We start from the raw sequence: 17,908 nt of genomic DNA on the forward strand, positions 1-17,908 counted from the left end.
CACACACACAGAATATCCCAAGCAGGCTCCACGCTGCCAGTGCAGAGTCCGATGTGGGGCTCGCTCCCACGAACTGTGGGATCATAACCTGAGCTGAAATCAAGAGTTGGACCCTTAACCAACAGAGCCGCCCAGGTGCCCCTTTATTTTTTAATTTTTTAAAATCTTTAAGTGGGCTCTGTGCCCAGCGTGGAGCCTAACCTGAGGCCTGAACTCACGACCTTGATGAGATCAAGACGTCAGCTGACAACAAGAGTTGGACCCTTCACCGACTGAGCCACTCAGGCGCCCCCTGCTAGTTATACTTTAAAACCTAGTTCAGGAGCATCTAACTGGACCTTCTGGAAATTGCCTTGGAGTCCCCTAACTGCTTGCTCACCAGCTGCTGGAAATCACTTGCTTGATACTGGTGCTTAAGTGCGAGCCTGCTTTGGTTTGCTTTTAGGTCTGTCTGTGACCGCAGTGGAAAGATCTCTCCCAGAGAAGATTTTTCTGTTTTGGTTAGGTCCTCAACACTTTATTTGCTGTCTTTGTGGGAACGGAGCCTGGGAGGAGGACATTTAAAGAAGTCACTACCAGCACTCCATTCCCCTCGAGCTGTCCCTGCATTCCATTTGCAGCGGGGGCCCGTTGCCCCCCGGACAGTGCGGTTACAGCCTGCGGGGTCCCTGTGGTTTGTTCCATACCCAGGCCTGCACTGGTTCCGTGTGTAGTGCACTGGGTATCCCCGTCTGTTCGGGACATCATTAGGTGACTGCCAGTTGCCACCACCGGAAGATGAGCTTGAAAGTAGGAATTCGTGAGTTTGGAATCTAGCGTCACTTAGAGTAAGCGCCTGCTGGCCCGGTAAGTTCACCCTTTCCCACTGACACGCGCTAGCCCTCAAACCCGGCCAGGAGTCAGAGCAGCTCCACACGAGAGCCGTGGGACTGGGAGGTGTTGACACCATCTACTGCGTCTGTCATCAGGCACCGTGCGTCTACCGGGGCGTCCCCTACCCAATCAGAGAAGCTGTGCTAGTTGCTTTTTTAAAGGGTCAGTAGTTTTATTTTTTTAAAGAAGACACGTGAGGGAGTGGGGCGGGAGAGGGTCAAACTTGACTAGGCTGTCAGCCACCGAAAGGTAGAAAGGCAGTGGCCACGGCCGTCTGTCCTAGCCGTAAGTGCGTGGCCCGCCCGCAGGCACTCAGTAGAATTGTCGGATAATGAGTTGTATCGTATTTTCGTCGCAGCTCTGTCAAGTACGTATTGGCTTGCACGTTTTACAGAGATGAGAAAATGGTCTCCGAGAGGTTAAAGAGCTTGCCTTGGGTTACACAGCGAGGACGTGGCGAAGCTGTGAATCAGACCCGTGTATGCCCACGCCGGAGGCCACACGCCTTCCCCAGTGCAAGGGGTCCAGCCCTCGTTCCCCGCTCGCGGTCACAGTCCTCCTGGATGCTTTCTGTTTTGCTGTTGTTATATTTTGGACTTAAAATTTTAAGGTGAGATAAAATGCCGAATTACAGAAGAGTTAGCAAGAAAGGGTATAAACAGGTTTGTAAAGCGGTGCGTTCGTTCTCAGACAGTCTTGATTTAAAATGGGATGGGGCCACGCTGCACGAGGACCACGCCGCGTCTGGGAGGCAGGGTGTGGCCCTGTGAGAAAGTTCACCGGTGGAGAAACGTCTCGGTGACCCCACCCAGGAACCAAAGCGAACCCCAGAGCAGCCCTCGGGCTTGCAGGATGAACACACTAGGGAAGAGTCTAGGGTTGATAATTTTTCATGGAAGAACTGAGAAACTGGAGGGTTGGGAGACTATAAAAGAAAGGTGGCTTATAAAAAAGAGGACCTGTAACTACCCAGACAGAAAGTACTTGGGTGTGGCGTCACCGCCTCGGCCGCCAAGAACAATAAGGATACTTCAGACTGCTGCGCCCCATGCCATTTCCTGTCCTTGCCATCGCAGTTCAAGGTTAACGTCTATACTATTTGATCTGTTTTGCACTTGCCACACAGGTTTTTAAAAGCTCCTCCTTATTTTTACCTTTTGCACCCTTGTACCTACTTTGTCCCTTCAGTGTTGCATGTTTTTTTCCTTCTTTCTGCTCGTAAGGCCAGCTTCCCAAAGACATTGTATTTGGAGGAAGGGCAGGGGGATCCTTCCCTATGTGAGAGGAAGGGGGGGGTCTTAAAGGGATAACAATTTGGAAGTTTTCCAGCTCTAGAGACTTCCTCCCATTCTGATACTAACAGGAACCAGTGTCCTTCACTCCACAGCCTGAGCTCGTGACTTCTGTGCCTTTCCCCCTGCTTCTACACTCCACTCAGAGCGTTGCTTTTATCATTTCAGAAGCTTTTTTTCCTTGACATTCTTCACTGAGACTCGGGCTTCGCTGGACAATAAGTGCCATGAGGGTGGAGGTGTGGTGCCTGACGTCCCCACGCCCAGGCGAGCGCTTGGCACACAGCAGGAGCTCAGTAAATATTTGCTCAGTGAGCAGGCCTTGGTCTGTGGCCTTTGTGGGCAATTGCTATGTCAGTTGACTTAAAAAGATGGCGTAGATCTTAACCGTTCTTACAGGAAACAAAAATCCTAATGATGTGAAGTGATGATGCATGTTAACTAAACTGGGGCTAATTGGTTTGAAGTATATACATATGTCAAATCCTTATGATGTACACCTAAAACAAATAGTGTTATATGTCCATTATATCTCAGTAAAAGACTCAGGGTCCCAGCCTTCTAGGGTTTAGCTGCTTCTCTGGGATTTACTTTCCAGTTAATCTTTTAATAACAAGGTGTTTTGCCTTGAAAGGATCGTGGAGGTCCTTGGGCCCAACTCTTTTCTGTTATTGTTCCTTTCAGTTTCCTTGGTTTTTAATCTCTGAGAAGGAAGGATAGCTGTTGCACAAGTATGTCTCAGCTATGCTTTTGTGGGCAAGCTGGGGTGAGTTTCTGTTTGCAGGCCAGCTAGTGCCTTCGGTTTTCTTCAAGCTGCTGGGAATGCTGACATGAGGTGGCCTAGGGACAGTTAAGACTCACTAGGGGCACTTGGCTGGCTCAGTCAGTAGAGCATACTACTTTTGATCTTGGGGTTGTGAATTTGAGCCCCGTGTTGGGTGTGGAAAGCCTGGGTGGCTCAGTCAGTTGAGCAACTCTTGGTTTTGGCTCAGGTCATGATCTCACAGTTAGTGGATTTGATCTCTGCGTTGGGCTCTGTGCTGACAACGTGGAGCCTGCTTGGGATTCTCTCTCTCTCTCTCTCTCTCTCTCTCTCTCTCTCTCTCTCTCTCTCTCTCTCTTCTGCAGCCCTTCCCTGCCCCCCAAATAAATAAACTTAAAAAAAAATCTTAAAAAAAAAAATCACACAGATTCTTAAAAAAAAAAAAACCTCACTAAATTCTAAATGGACTTGACCTTGCTCTTTGCTCTTAATCACTCCATTTCCCCCTTCTCTTATTTAGGGGGTAAGCCCCTAGGGTGGACGTATGCTACGGTATTTGTGTAGTTGGGTACTTTGTATATTTTTAATGGTGGGTCTTTGGTTGCCTTGATTCCTCAAATGGAACCATTTTGCCCCATAGGTCCCACCAGTGAGAGCAGTGTCAGATTTTTGCAAAATTGTCCTGTTAGGGTCAAGAAGCACCGTTGAGATGATTCACTCTGGTCCCTTTATTTCCTAGGAAATGAGGGAGTGGCCTCAGGTCAACGAGTGGAGGGCACGGGATTAGTTGGTGAGAGACTCTGGACCAGAGCCCCCATCTTGCTGGAATTGGGCACGGTTTTCACAGCACCCTCTAGCTCTGCCAGTGCCACATCTCACCCGTTAGGAAGTGGAAATCTCTTAGGTTCACTGTTTAGTATTTGCTCTGAAGAGTCTTTGGACAGTCTGTACTGAAAAATCAAAGTCGACACAAAGACTCATGATCTTTTTTCAGCTATGGCCCATGGCCAGCTAATTGTGGATTGGAAAGAGCAGGGCCAAGCCGAGAGTTACAATATATGTTTTGAATTTCCTTAGAAATGGTCATTGAAGCTTCTGTAAAGTTATTTTTTTATTTTTTTACTTTTTTTTTTTTTAATGTTTACTTATTTTTGAGAGAGAGTGAGCATGCGCAAGTGCATGGGGGGGGGTGGGTGGGGTGGCGGGGGGGTGCAGAGGGAGACAGAGGATCCGAAGTGGGTTCTGTGCTGACAGCAGAGAGAGTGATGCAGGGCTCAAAGTCATGCACCGTGAGATCATGACCTGAGCTGAAGTCTGACGCTTAACGGACTGAACCACCCAGGCGCCCCCTATTCTTGTTAGTGGAAGCAACATAGAGGACCCGGATTAAAATTAAATTTGATCTCTTAACTAGTTGAGGTGTCCCCGGACAAACCACACACTTCCCGAGGGATCTCAGGAATTGGAGTTACTGAGGGTTGGTAGGCTTTGGAACCAGGCTTCAGGGAAGTTCTGTCACTGCCACAGAACCGCTAAGTTTCTATTGGCAGGTGAATTTACTTAGAACTTGATTTCCTTTGGAAACCGGAATAATAATGTCTACTCGGTTAGGTTGTTGGGAGAATTAAATGCAACACAAGCCAGGTGTCTTGTATGCTTGGCTTCTTGGGGGTCACAGCACACTGAAGTCTGGCCGTCTGTGATTGCATCTAGCCATTACATCATATCACGCACTGCTCGAGCTCTTTAGACGAGAAACCGTTATGGAATTCTTCAGTGGAAAGAGGGTTTACTATAATCCCGTCCACAGTGTGGACAGTCCAAGCCGGGGTCGAGACTGGATGGGTTGCGAGTGGGTGAGTAGGGGAAATCTGGCTACTTGTATCTTGACATGACGATTTGTTTGGAAGATCAATTACCCTGTGGTAGTTGTGTGTAATTAGGTCATTGATTAGTGCCAGTTAACATGATTAATTGCCATACTTTTTGCTTATAAATATGGTATAAAGCTGTAAAGACCGTAAAGTTCGTAGAATTTGCTAATGAGGAGCTTTTGGTTTGTGTCTTTAAATATTGTTTAAAATGGAAATAGCCTGGGGCACCTGGGTGTCTCAGTTGGTTGAGGCTGAGCCGGCTGACTCTTCATTTCGCTTCAGGTCATGATCCCAGAGTTGTGGGTTCGAGCCCCACGTCAGGCTCCACGCTGAGCATGGAGCCTGCTTGGGAGTCTCTCCATCCTGCTGCCCGTTTACCCTGCTTGTGCGTGTGCACTCTCTCTCTGTGTCTCTCTCTCAAAAAAATAAAATAAATGGAAGTAGTCAATCCTACAGGCACTCTGAGAGAATGGTGTTTGTGCAGAAGGGAAATTTAGCAAAGGCGGTTTCACAAAATAATAATGAATGAAGCGTTGCCATTAGCTGCTGACAAATTAGTTGTAGCCCTCAGGAAGATGGTAGTCTGAAGGAATGAGAACCATATTTGGTGGATGACCCTGAGAGTTTGACAGTGAGAGGGTGTGTGTGTGTTCGTGTCTGCGTGTGTGTTTCGAGGTGAAGTGCCCCAGAGTTCTTGTGGGGACTGTATAAAGAATCCTGCCTTACCTGCATTTTTTCTATGATTGTTCATGTGTGGCATGCCTTGTTTTCCTTCCAGGATGTGGAGAAAGAGAAGGAAACCCACAATTACCTCAGCAAAGAGGAAATCAAAGAGAAAGTTCACAAATACAACTTAGCCGTCACAGACAAGTTGAAGATGACTTTGGTAAGCACCCACAGTACTGTCTACGTTGGCACAGGTCGAAAGGCAAATAAATGTAAATTGTTGGTACTACAGTCTACGTGTTTTAAAATCTCCGAGTAGGGGCGCCTGGGTGGCGCAGTCGGTTAAGCGTCCGACTTCAGCCAGGTCACGATCTCGTGGTCCGTGAGTTCGAGCCCCGCACCAGGCTCTGGGCTGATGGCTCAGAGCCTGGAGCCTGTTTCCGATTCTGTGTCTCCCTCTCTCTCTGCCCCTCCCCCGTTCATGCTCTGTCTCTCTCTGTCCCAAAAATAAATAAATGCTGAAAAAATAAATAAATAAATAAATAAATAAATAAAATCTCCGAGTAGCGTTTGTAGAGGTTGAATGGCCAAGGTGTGCAGGACGGTAAAGTGGAGTGTTTCCGCAGCTTTCAAAGTAAAGTTCTATGTTGAAGTAGCTGAACATCGGTGGACACTTTACAGTTTTATTGTAAACGTTTTTGTGACCCCCCCCCCCCAAAGGATGTTTAGCGTTGAGTATAACCGCTGTCTGTTTCACATACAGGTGGTGACTCAGATTCTAATAAGGCTTTAGATAAGTTTTATCTTGTGCAGATAAGTTTGGAAGTGTCAGCAAAAGGATTTCGTGCCCATGGCTCAGAATATACTTGAACTAAGATTTCTCTCAGCTGGTTGTTGTGGAAGATGAGGGAGGTCGTGCTCAGCGTCCTACACGTTGCCGTTTCGGGCTTCAACAGTGTGGTACTGAATGCTGACGCTCAGCGGGGGTGAGGGTTTAGGAGGAAGGAGGCCCAGGGCTTAGTGACAGTACAAGGAGAGCCAGCAACAAAGCCACAGTATTCATGTGCCTACAGACTGGACTGGCATCTGTGCCTCGTCCTCGCATTTGGTGACTTTCCTCGAGGCACCTGCCATCCCTTTGCCGGTTTCCAGGGCCCTTGGACTTCGGCCTGTCAGTCTGTTGACCGTGAACTGACAGCTGAGCAAAGACTAGGCTGACCCGTTTAGGACAGGCCCTACTGAGATCTCTGACCTTTGGGGAGGAGCCTTTAAATCCAAGCCCTTGTGATAAAGAACCCCTCCCCAGCGGACTCCCCCGGAAGGGGGGGTGGGACAGACGATCCCAGCTTCGTCATTCCAACGCTCACATTTCTGTTTTCAAACGCGTTTTTCATCAGAGGAGAAATAGTCCACTTGCCATGGTTTCTTCTTCCCTTCCCGCCATGGAGATTAAAACATGCAGGTTTCCATTCGTTTCATAGATAGAAATTTTAAGTGTCGTATAATACTTTCCACAGGAATGAACACACGAATTGGCATTGTAAGTTGACCTTGTGGAAAGGAAGAAATATATGGACCAAAAAGGAGGTTTTTAATGTTTGACTTTAACTGTCTCATTTATCGATATAACACCTGAAGATTTGTTTTAATAAAACGTTAGAATAAACTTTTTCTAAATATATCCGCTGTAAAAAGAAAAAGTGAAGACCAGACCGTTATTACTATTTTTGGCGACTAAGAAATAGTAATTCTGCTCTCGGTTAAACGCTAAACTCAACAAGTTGTCTGTATAAATATGTGTGATTTTTTTTTGGGGGGGGGGGTAATAAAAATTATACCTCAGTAAAACTGTTAGGAAATAGTATATAGACGGAGGTATAAGTCAGACCAGAAAGACAAGTCCTTACAATCTCTGTAGTTCACATCGTAGCTTCAGGTTGTTTTGCACATCTTGCCGCTCAAGGTGCCGGGATCACATCATCGTGTACCCCACGCTGTATATGGCATGTGTGCTGTGTACAAAAGTTTGAGTGAGATCGGTAATCGAGGACATACCATAAAGCCACTGGGAATGAAATAGGTTGTTCATTGACCACTCCAGGTTACTTGGGTGTGTCTCCCAGACCCCCAGTGACCTTCCTTTTCTGTGTAATAGCTGGCCATCAGCTGCGGAAGGACGGCGGCCCCCATGTGTGAAGGCGTCTTGGGATTTGGCTGGCCACTGCCCCAGGGGATTGTAACCTCTCCAACGGGCCCTGACCTTTCACATGTAGCTCCGGGCACGTCGGGTCCCCAAAGCAGGGGGAGGCTTCTGTCCCACATCTGCCCTACAGACCTTGCTCTGGAAGCACTTTGTTGGGGGTGTTCCCTCCCTCTGAGATCATTCCCTCAGGGGTGATCTTTACTGAAGTTCTGCCACAGAGCAGGAAAAACAAAGACCAAGAGAAGGAAGGCGAGACATTCTTTCTCTTGTTTTGCCGGGGTGCTTCCCTCGAATGCTGAATGCCACAGAATGCCGAATGCCACAGTCAGCGCAACTAAATGTGTGCTTCTCTTCCGGCTTCAGAACTCAAATGGGATTTACACTGGCTTCATTAAAGTCCAGATGGAACTCTGCAGACCCCCACAGACTTCTCCGAGCCTTGGAAAGCTTGCTCCCAGTAGCAATGGCTGCACAAACACGCTTCACATCAGCAGCACGAACACCGTGGGGGAAGTGATCGAGGCCCTGCTCAAGAAGTTTCTCGTGACCGAGAGCCCTGCCAAGTTTGCACTTTATAAGCGTTGTCACAGGGAAGACCAAGGTATGCTGCCGCGCGTGAGATGAAAAGGTCTCTGCTTTTAGGTCTCTGTCCTCATTCGCAGAAAGGACACTGCTGGGTGTCTGTACCTCGGTGGTGTCAGAGCCCTGGGATGGTTCTGGAAGCTTTGGTACACCTGATGTTTGCTGGCTTTCCGTATTTTTGAGTTGGCTAGTTGGGGGTTTGAGGAGCCCCGAGGCAGCCACATGTGATGGGCCTTTGTGGAGGAGTTTGTGATGTGTGCACAGGGGGGTAGCTTTGACGTTTTTTTGGTTTTTTGTTTTGTTTTTTTTTTTTGTTCCCCGCCTTGATTTTGATGCTCTTCAGGATGAAAAGGAATGCCTCTGTGCTTGAAGGCTTCATTAGCACATCCCACATTTGATGTGCATCCGAACATGGAGTGGCGTGGGGGGGGGGCTGCGTCCTCAGAGACTTTGAGGGTGGGAGGCACACGTGTGCCTGAACATATCAGCCTGGAGTGGCACAGCCCTGAGTTCTTCAGTTTCTTTAGCTTGCCACACTGGCCTTGACACTGGGGCATTTTGGTACGTAGCTCTCCAGAGGCCATTCCGCTGGATGAATGACATTCCGATCTGGGGTCTGCCTGTCTGAACTTAATACCCACGTTCAGTGGATAGAAAGAGAATATTAAAGAACTGCGTGAACCTGAACACACAGTAGTCGAGGGCAGGCACTCGAAGCAGAAATCGATAACCACTGTGATCCAGTGATTCACCAAGAGCTCGTTTGCACATGGTAACCATGTGTGGGTGATCGGGTACTTAAACTGTGCTTTTGGGGGGTAAAGCCTCCAGCAGAGCCATGGAGGAAAATACACTAACCTGACACGAGAGAACTGCCCTTCAGTTGCATGGGGATGGAATCCAGCTAGTCGCTAGGTATGCACGCACTGTTTTGAGCACAGGCCACCTGCAGAATACGAAGAGGGGCAGGCCAAGATTCCTACCTACCCTCAAGAGGCCCCAGGCTCAGAGTTGTGGGGGTTTCCGTCCGCAGGGAAATCAGGACCTGCGATGCAGTTGTTTCCAGAAGTGCCAAAATAACGTAAAAGAGCTCAGATGGCATTTTATCCTGCCAGCTGCTGTGCCTGCCCACCTGGACTGGAGTGGCACACACGGGCAGTAATAGTGTGATAGCGGCCTGTTGAGATAGTACCCTGACGGCTGGCGAAATCGTCCAGCGTTGCAGGCAGTGCTGGTACCCTGGAGGGGGCGGGGGGCGGGCGGTGTGAGTGTGTGGGAGGAGACACATACAGCTGTGCTCCTGAAGTCACCAGAGCTTGCATCCTGACCGCCCGGTTTATTTGCAGCTGCTAAAATTCTAGATCTGTAGACTGATTTGCTCCTAGTGCTCCAATTTTGTGTTCTTTGGATGGTGTATTATTTTTACGGTTTCTGAAAGGGGTTGCAGATGCTTTTTGAAAGGAGGAGCAGAATGAATTTTAAGCCCGTTTGGGAACTAACTAAGACCCATTTAAATTCATTCTGGAGAGTTATTTCCTTTTTTTTTTTTTTTCAATGTTTATTTATTTTTGAGACAGAGAGGGACAGAGCATGAACGGGGGAGGGGCAGAGAGAGAGGGAGACACAGAATCCGAAGCAGGCTCCAGGCTCTGAGCCATCAGCCCAGAGCCCGACGCGGGGCTCGAACTCATGCACTGTCGAAGTCAGACGCTTAACTGACTGAGCCACCCAGGTGCCCCGAGAGTTATTTCCTTTTTGATCAAGGCGCAGCGTATATTGTGCAGCTGTCTATACGGTGGAAATAGTGTAGATTTCATTCCACTATAGGCTGTTTCTGGTCACAAGAGGAGGAGGACGGTGACTTGGTAGCTGGGTGACATGGGCTGTTGTGTTGATCTGGAGGAGGGGCTGGTAAGCGGGGCGTATGGTCCAGGGGACGGTTCAGTACTCTGTCACATGCCGCTTGTCTCCTCACCCAGTCTATGCCTGTAAGCTCTCAGACCGGGAACATCCGCTCTACCTGCGTTTGGTGGCTGGGCCCAGGACAGACACCCTTAGTTTTGTTCTTCGTGAGCACGAAATCGGAGAGGTGAGTAGTTGTTCATTCTTGCTTTAAACCGTACGGAGCAGCCGGTCCTGTTTTACTGCTGTAGTGGAGTGATTTTTTATCCACTTGGGAGGGGGACAAAGGGAGAGAATGTGTGTGTCTCTGCATGAGTGTCTGGCTGTCTGTACCTCTTGGGAGGGGGAGAGCTGGTCTGTGGACGATACCTTTCTGTGTGGTGTGTGTGTGTGTGTTTTAACTTTCTTTCTTTCTTTCTTTCTTTCTTTCTTTCTTTCTTTCTTTCTTTCTTTCTCTTTGTCTTTTTCTTTCTTTCGTTCTTTCATTCTTTCTTTTTTTCTTTCCTTCTTTTCTTTCTTTTCTTTCTTTTCTTTCTTTCGGGATGGGGAGAGAGAGAGAATCCCAAGCAGGCTCCACGCTATCACTGTGGAGCCTGACGTGTGCCTTGATCCCACAAACCGAGAGAGAGCATGACCTGAGCTGAAAGCAAGAGTCAGACACTTAACCGACTGAGCCACCCAGGCATCCCTGTGTTTTTCAGTTTTCAGAAACAGACCCGAAGTTAGCTTACGATATAATTTTTTTTTTTACAATATCCATTCTCTTGGTGTGTAGTTTTCAGAGGTGGGAAGAGAGTAAGAAAGAAAGCTGCCTCCCACCTAAAGAGCGCTTATCACCCCTTCTACCTCCAAATTGCCCCAATCCAGTTAAACTATGAAAGTCGACACTCTCCATATGTTTGCTACTAACAAACGTCTGCAGGCTTATTCATTTAAAGAGAAATAAAAGGAAATGGAATCTCTTTACCATGAAAGACCTTTAACTTTCTAGAATCTTTTTTCCCTCTTGCCAGAATGATTTAGAAATTATGTTGGTATATGCATCATTTGCCATTTTCTCTCCAGGGAGGATTGAATTTAGGCCAGTTCTGTTGAAGGAAAAAGCACTTTATACCATTTTTCTAGATCAAATGTCAGGTTTAAAATGATGCTTGAGTAAATCTTGCAAGGCCTGGGTCTCCGTCTTCTGTCTGGAACAGGAAATGTTATCCATGTAGAACATCATGTGATACAATGAGAATAGTTTCCAGGTTAAAATTAGGAAACCAGTGGGGTGCCTGGGTGGCTCAGTCAGTTAAGTGTCTGACTTCAGCTCAGGTCATGATCTCACGGTTCTTGAGTTCAAGTCCCACATCAGGCTCTGTGCTGACTGCTCGGAGCTTTGAGTTCTGTGTCTCCCTCATTTGCTGCCCTTCCCTGCTCGTGAGCTCGCTCTCTCTCTCTCTCTCTCTCCAAAATAAATAAACATTAAAAAAAAATTTAAAAAAGGAAAGGAAACCAACTCTCAGCTTCCTACTGTTCCTCTTGTTAGATTGGGAGCATGACCTTGGGTAAATCTTCCAGTCTTTTCAGTCCTCAGTTTTAAAATCTGTAGAGTGGGACTAAAGATTTTAAAAGGTGGTTTTGAGTCACAAATTAAAAATGTATGTAAACGTGCCTTGTAAATTATGTTCATATGTCTAAATTGGAAGTTTATTTGGGGGGTTTTAGGAAGACAGTGCTTTTTTTAAAATTTTTTATTTTTAAAGATGTATTTATTTAAAAAAAATTTTTTTTAACGTTTATTTATTTTTGAGACAGAGAGAGACAGAGCATGAACAGGGGAGGGGCAGAGAGAGAGGGAGACACAGAATCCAAAACAGGCTCCAGGCTCTGAGCTGTCAGCACAGAGCCCGACTTGGGGCTCACACTCACGGACCGTGAGATCATGACCTGAGCCGAAGTCGGACGCTTAACCGACTGAGCCACCCAGGCGCCCAGATGTATTTATTTTTTATTGTTTAAATTTATTTTGAGAGAGAAAGTGTGAGCGGGGGAGGAACAGAGAGACAGGGAGAAAGAGAATCCCAAGCAAGCTCTATGCTCAGCACAGAGCCCAATGCTGGGCTTGATCTCATGACTGTGAGACCATGACCTGAGCTGAGATTAAAAGTGGACGCCCAGCCCACTCAGCCACCCAGGAGCTCTTTTAAACATTTTATTTTATTTATTTTTATTTATTAATGTAAAAAATATTTATTTTTGGGAGAGAGAGAGAGAGAGACTGAGAGAGCGTACGCACGAGTGGGAGAGGGGTAGAGATCGAGGGAGACAGAGGATCCAAAGTGGACTCTCGTCTGTCAGCAGAGAGCCTGATGCAGGACTTCAGCTCAGACACGAGCTCGCAGTTTGTGAGTTCAAGTCGGACACTTAACCAGCTGAGCCACCCAGGTGCCCCAGTTTTATTTTATTAAGGAATTTTTTTTTCCATTTTATCTATTTTAGAGAGAGAAAGTAGAAGTGAGGGAGAGGGTCAGAGAGAGGGAGAGAGAGAATCCCAAGCAGGCTCTACCTCTCAGCACCGAGTCGGATGCTGGGCTTCATCTCCCAACGGTGAGATCATGACCTGAGCCGAAATCGAGAGTCAGACGTTTAACTCACTGAGCCACCCAGGCGCCCTCCTCCACCCTTTTTCCTGACAGTGCTGTTTTAATTAATGGCGTATTCTAATGTAGAAAATTTTGTTCTCCTACTCCATGTTTCTTATTCTCTTTAATAACCAGGTCAGGATTCCTCTCCAAAAAGCCTTCTACCATGTGTCCACTTGGCGGTTTTATTCCTTCTGATCCATCTGTTCTACTTGTATTAGGTTATCTCCAGTCTTTTTCCTCCCCACACTCCTGGGAGGTCCCCGTTGGAAATTGTTCCTGACGGAGGCAGTGACTCTCAGCAGAAGACCCAGGGTCCCCTTTTGGGAGGGGAGGATGTGTCGAAAAGCAAACAAAAACTACCCCATGATGCCAAGTACCTTTCTTGACTGCTTTAATTAAAACAAAATTTAAACCCCACCGGTGTTTATTTTGTGCCTGCTAGGTACCAGGTGCTGTTGGGGAAACAACTCAGAGACTCGAGGGCAAGAGACAAACCTCAAATAGTGAGAGGTGCAGCAGCTGCAGTGTAGGTAAAGTGTAGGTGAGGGAGGTACTAAGCAAATAATGGTCATAACTTTTAAATCTTTTGTGATCGTGGCTGTCATTGCTCAGTGAGAGCTTCTAAGGGATGTAGTTGTGGGTGGGAAGGGAGGGAGGAAATTATGGAAGACTTCTTAGAGGAAGTGGCATTTAAGCTGAGGCTTGAAGGTTGAGTTGAGTTCGCCAGGCAGAGTGGAGAACATGTGCCCAGCCACGGAGGGTAGTGTTATGGGTGAGGGCCACAGCATGGCGGGGTGGGGTGGGGAGGGGGTGCGGAGGGTGCTAGAGGGGTTAGAGTCTTTCAGACTTAGCAAGAGCAACTAGGGGAAGCCACCGAATGATTCTAGCAGGGCAGGGTGAGGCCTAGATTTGCGTCTTACAGAGTATTGAGGCTCACTGTTGGGGGAACAGAGTGGGGAACCTAAGACCGGAGTAAGAAGGACATGGGCGAGGCTCTCCCAGGAATGGAGAAAAGGATGGCGGATAAATCGGGGGCAGTAAAGGTAGAGAAAAGCAGGCCGATTGGACAGCTGCTTTAGGCGCCGGTAAGATTGTGGGAGGTGAGGAAGAAGGCAGTGACAGTGGTGACTCCAGGGAGAGGGGGCGGGTAGGGGAGCCTCTGGGGTCAGAGGAAGAGGGGCCAAATCAGCAGTGAAAGTGTCTAGAGCACTTTGGCTCTTGTGGGAGCCCTTGTGGAGGCCAGTGGGAAGAGGGAAGGACTCGGGGTGAGAGTGTGGGGGTTGGCCTGGCTGCCATCTGGAGGGCAGGGGCCGCATTCCGTGGGAGGGCTGCGTAAGACAGCCTTAAAACCTTGTAACCTTGTAAAACAGGCCTTTCGAAACGCTGGCTGGAGTAGGAGGGGCAGCCACACCCCCGCCTGCTCTGGGCCAGCATTCCCGAGTTCTGACTTCAACACCTGGCATTTTTCTTTTGTGTCCTTTCACAGTGGGAAGCCTTCAGCCTTCCAGAACTACAGAATTTCTTGCGGATCTTGGACAAGGAGGAAGATGAGCAGCTGCAGAGTCTGAAGAGGCGCTACGCAGCCTACAGACACAAGCTGGAAGAAGCCCTCAGTGAGGTGTGGAAACCCGGTTAAGGCACCGGGTTCCCTGCCGCTCGGGAAGGAAAGGCGCAGGACCTGTGTACAAACCGGCGCAAGGGTCTCTCTCGTCGGAGGGCTGTCTTCTTGCCCCGTGACGCTAGGGTCTTCCCTCTTCGATCGCTAGATCTAGTTCCCAAAACCTGGTCACGCAGCGTCCCGCACCTTAGGCATCTTCTGTAAGGGATTCGGCAAGCTTGTTCTGTTACGGCACTGCGGTGTTACCTCTCGGCAAGCTGTGAATCTGTAGTCTCATCTGGAGCCATCCAGACTGCTTTGAAGCATGGACTCTGGGGTTTTTGTTTTTGTTTTTGTTTTTAAGTCCTTACTTTCCTTTAGTTACTTTAATTATGTGATGATGCTGTTAAGCTGAAGGATGTGCAAATGATTTTTTAAAGGCTTAACAAGGAATCTATCTGAACACTTGTCCTGTGTTGAAACTACCTGTTTTTTGTTTTTTGTGTGTTTTTTGTTTGTGTTTTGTTTTTAGATGTCAGAGGAAGCAATCCATGTGAACTGTAAGGCACAGGAAGCTAGGAACTCTGAGGACTTTGTGAAGGGTTTCGTAGGAGTTTGACAAAGGAAGTGAAGAGCAAGTTTGCAAGAAGGCGACAGTGGAAGTTGGGGAGCTCTGCAGGAATGTGGTTTGGATGAGGTGTTGATGGTAGGGGAGAAAGGTGTATTTGCTGATGAGGTGGACGCATTCGGTTTTGAGATGTTAAACCCATTGTAGTATTGCTTGATTACCTGGTGAGTAAAATATGGGAACAGAGCCAAAGAAAGTAGCAGCTAGACCAAAAGGAGGGACCTGGGAAGTCTGCAGCTGAGCAGAACATTCCGGCAGGTGGACCTCGCAGACCCATACATACAGGAGTCACGCCGCTGGGGCTGCCCTCCCTGTGGACGGTCCCAGTGCTCTCTTCTCAGGGTGGTGGGACGATGACCATTTGCTAACTCTGTTATGTTGTGGTCCTCCCCCCCACCCCCACCCCCGCCCCCGCCCCCCAGCTGTTTTCTGGATTGAAAAGGAGTCTGGGTAGGGAGCGGCTTGTCAGGTAGAGAGCTCGCAGAAGCATACTTTTGTGACAATCACTCCCCTCTTTTCCCCGTTTTCCCCTTTTCCTCCCCTTCCCCTCCCTCCCTTCCTCCTTCTCCGTCTCCCCTCTTTTCCTTCCCCCTTCCTCTTACAGTCTGTTCTGACATAAGGTAGAATCGGGATATGGATTGTATAGACCCTAGGACTACTTGGCTGTAGGGAGGAGGGTGGCGAGAAAGGGAGGGAACCCCCAACCCCACCCGCACCCCCACCCCCCACCGCCCCGCAGCTGATCACACAAAAGGGGTTCTTTCTGGAAATGCTTTCACAAACGTGCATGTTCCTCCCAACCAAAGAAAGGCATGTGCAATAGGAGCCTTCCTGAAAGCAGGTAAAATAACCCCATTCTTTTTTCAGCAATCTGAAAACAATGGGAAAGGTGTGCTTTGGTTCTAGAGGGGCCTTGTAGTCTATTTTAGTCTAGATAGGTTTTGTTTATAAATTCCCAAGGAATTGTCAACACTTTGGTGACACCTAATGGATTCTTTTTGAAATTCCAAGGTGCTTCATTTCTTTGCCTCTTACGTGAACTGTGCCTTTTATCGCATTTCTGTTCCCCTCTTGGTGTGGCACTTCTGACTTTTCAGAGAACACCCATCTTGTTGGAGGCAGGTGTAAGTGGCGGTCATGCTGTGCCACACATGTTACTGCGACAATCGTATCTTCCTAAGCTTTTTAAGGAGAGTTGGGGGGTGGGGTGGGGAAGTAGAACTAGCTATAAAATATGTATGGCACAACTTGTTTAATTTTGCATGTAACTTCTTTTTAGTGCCTCGATGAGGTTTTAGTGACATTGTCATCTAATACTTTACCTTTTTTGTTCAGGGAATGCCTTCGTGATTTTTATACTGGTTTTACTATTCAAGACTGTGGCTTGGGTTTGAGCGTACTGTTATCAACCACCTGGTCTTCTATTCGCCCATCCAGTAAGCTTATATTTTGTGAAGCTTTTGTTTCTCCGATTAAGACACTGTTAGAACCTAAAGTAGTAGCTGATGGCTATCTGTGAAGGAAAAAAAAAAACAAAAACACTTTTTTTTTTTTTTTTTTTTTTTTTTTTTTTTTTTTTTTTTACTTGAACTAGATTGTCTAAAATAGGCATCCTCATCCGCAGTACCCGGAACCTCGCTCACTCTCGTGTGCACTACAATTTGCAATTTGGAAAAGTTGCTGTATTGAAATTCTGTCAGTATGCAGTTGTTTGAATACTGATATTCTCTCCCAAACACTGGTTACCGCAGCAGCGTTTTTCATGGGCGAAAGAAGAAAGGCCACTAAGGCCAAAGATTTTTAAAAATCATTGTACAAATTCTTACGTTAAATTAAACTAAGCTTTGCTGTAATACTGTTTTCTCTTCAGTATGTGATGGTACAGGAATGTTGTTAAATGAAGGGCGTAGTGTTGCAGGGGAGCATTTTAAATCGCAGAAGTAAAAAGTTATAATATTTATAATTTTGATGAGTTTATTTTTATAGGGAAGATTTTTCTTCCCTACAGTTGTTTCTGGAATGGCAAATTGTTTCCATTATTAAAAGTCGAAGTTGTTGATGTTTGTTCATGTGTTTTTATTTATGGCTAATAATATGCCAGGTGAAAGAAGGTCACGGGGGTGGGGCGAACTTCTGCAGATATGTGAGGACCATACGGGAATGCAATGATTTACTGGGTTTGAGCGGGGCACATTTGTTCCCCCAGGGGTTGTTTCATTTGTCTTATCCTCTGGGGAAAATAACCCTAGCCGAGTGTCTGCCCATACAGCACATTTTAATTGTGAAACGTACATCCACTCAAAAGTGTATAAGGGGCACTTGGGTGACTGAGTTGGTTAAGCGTCTGACTCTTGATTTTGGCTCCCGTCAGGATCTCATGATTTGTGAGTTCGAGCCTGGCATCAGAGCCTGCTTGGGATTCTCTCTCTCCGTCTCTCTCTGCCTCTTCTTGGCTCACGTGCATGCGTTCTCGCTCTCTCACAAAAAAGACAACAAAACACAAACGCATATAAAGCATGTGAACAAAGAATTGACACGAGGTGGGCAGCCTGTGGCCACGACCAAATGGGAGGGCTATCATCAGTTCCTTAGAAATCCTCTCCCTCTACCCTCCATTCCTGCCTTTAGGTCTCCTGTCCTTGAAACAGACCACTGTTAACATTAAAGGTATTTGTGTTTTTTGGCCAGCATGACTGTCTTACACGGTATGGTGGGATGGTGAGTGGTTGGTGGTCAGCAATGGTGACTGGGTAATATGCTCTGTGTGCAGACCTCCATGCCCGCCGAGGCAAGTGTTTTTTTTTCTGCTACACTGCCCCCTAGAGGCGTTGATGAAATAGCGAGGCTGCACCCATTGGTGAGGGGGAAACATTCCAAGTACCATAGCTTTTTTATAAG

The 17,908-nt window shown here is 47.3% G+C and overlaps 1 protein-coding gene across 1 annotated transcript in view; it reads left to right on the plus strand.

Annotated features, from left to right (window-relative positions):
* RASSF3 (Ras association domain family member 3) overlaps positions 1-17,067 on the plus strand; it is a 73,193-nt gene extending 56,126 nt beyond the window's left edge. The window contains exons 2-5 of the mRNA XM_047065886.1: positions 5,581-5,688; positions 8,035-8,272; positions 10,233-10,342; positions 14,272-17,067. Of these exons, the coding sequence (XP_046921842.1) occupies positions 5,581-5,688; positions 8,035-8,272; positions 10,233-10,342; positions 14,272-14,421 (606 nt within the window). The 3' untranslated portion in view covers positions 14,422-17,067. The remainder of the gene's footprint in view (positions 1-5,580; positions 5,689-8,034; positions 8,273-10,232; positions 10,343-14,271) is intronic.
* The last annotated feature ends 841 nt before the right edge of the window (positions 17,068-17,908 follow it).

The sequence above is a fragment of the Lynx rufus genome, unplaced genomic scaffold, assembly GCF_022079265.1.
Source record: "Lynx rufus isolate CCGP_SWC_20201006 ecotype Redwood Valley unplaced genomic scaffold, mLynRuf1.p SCAF_7, whole genome shotgun sequence".
In the NCBI taxonomy this organism is placed as follows: domain Eukaryota; kingdom Metazoa; phylum Chordata; class Mammalia; order Carnivora; family Felidae; genus Lynx; species Lynx rufus.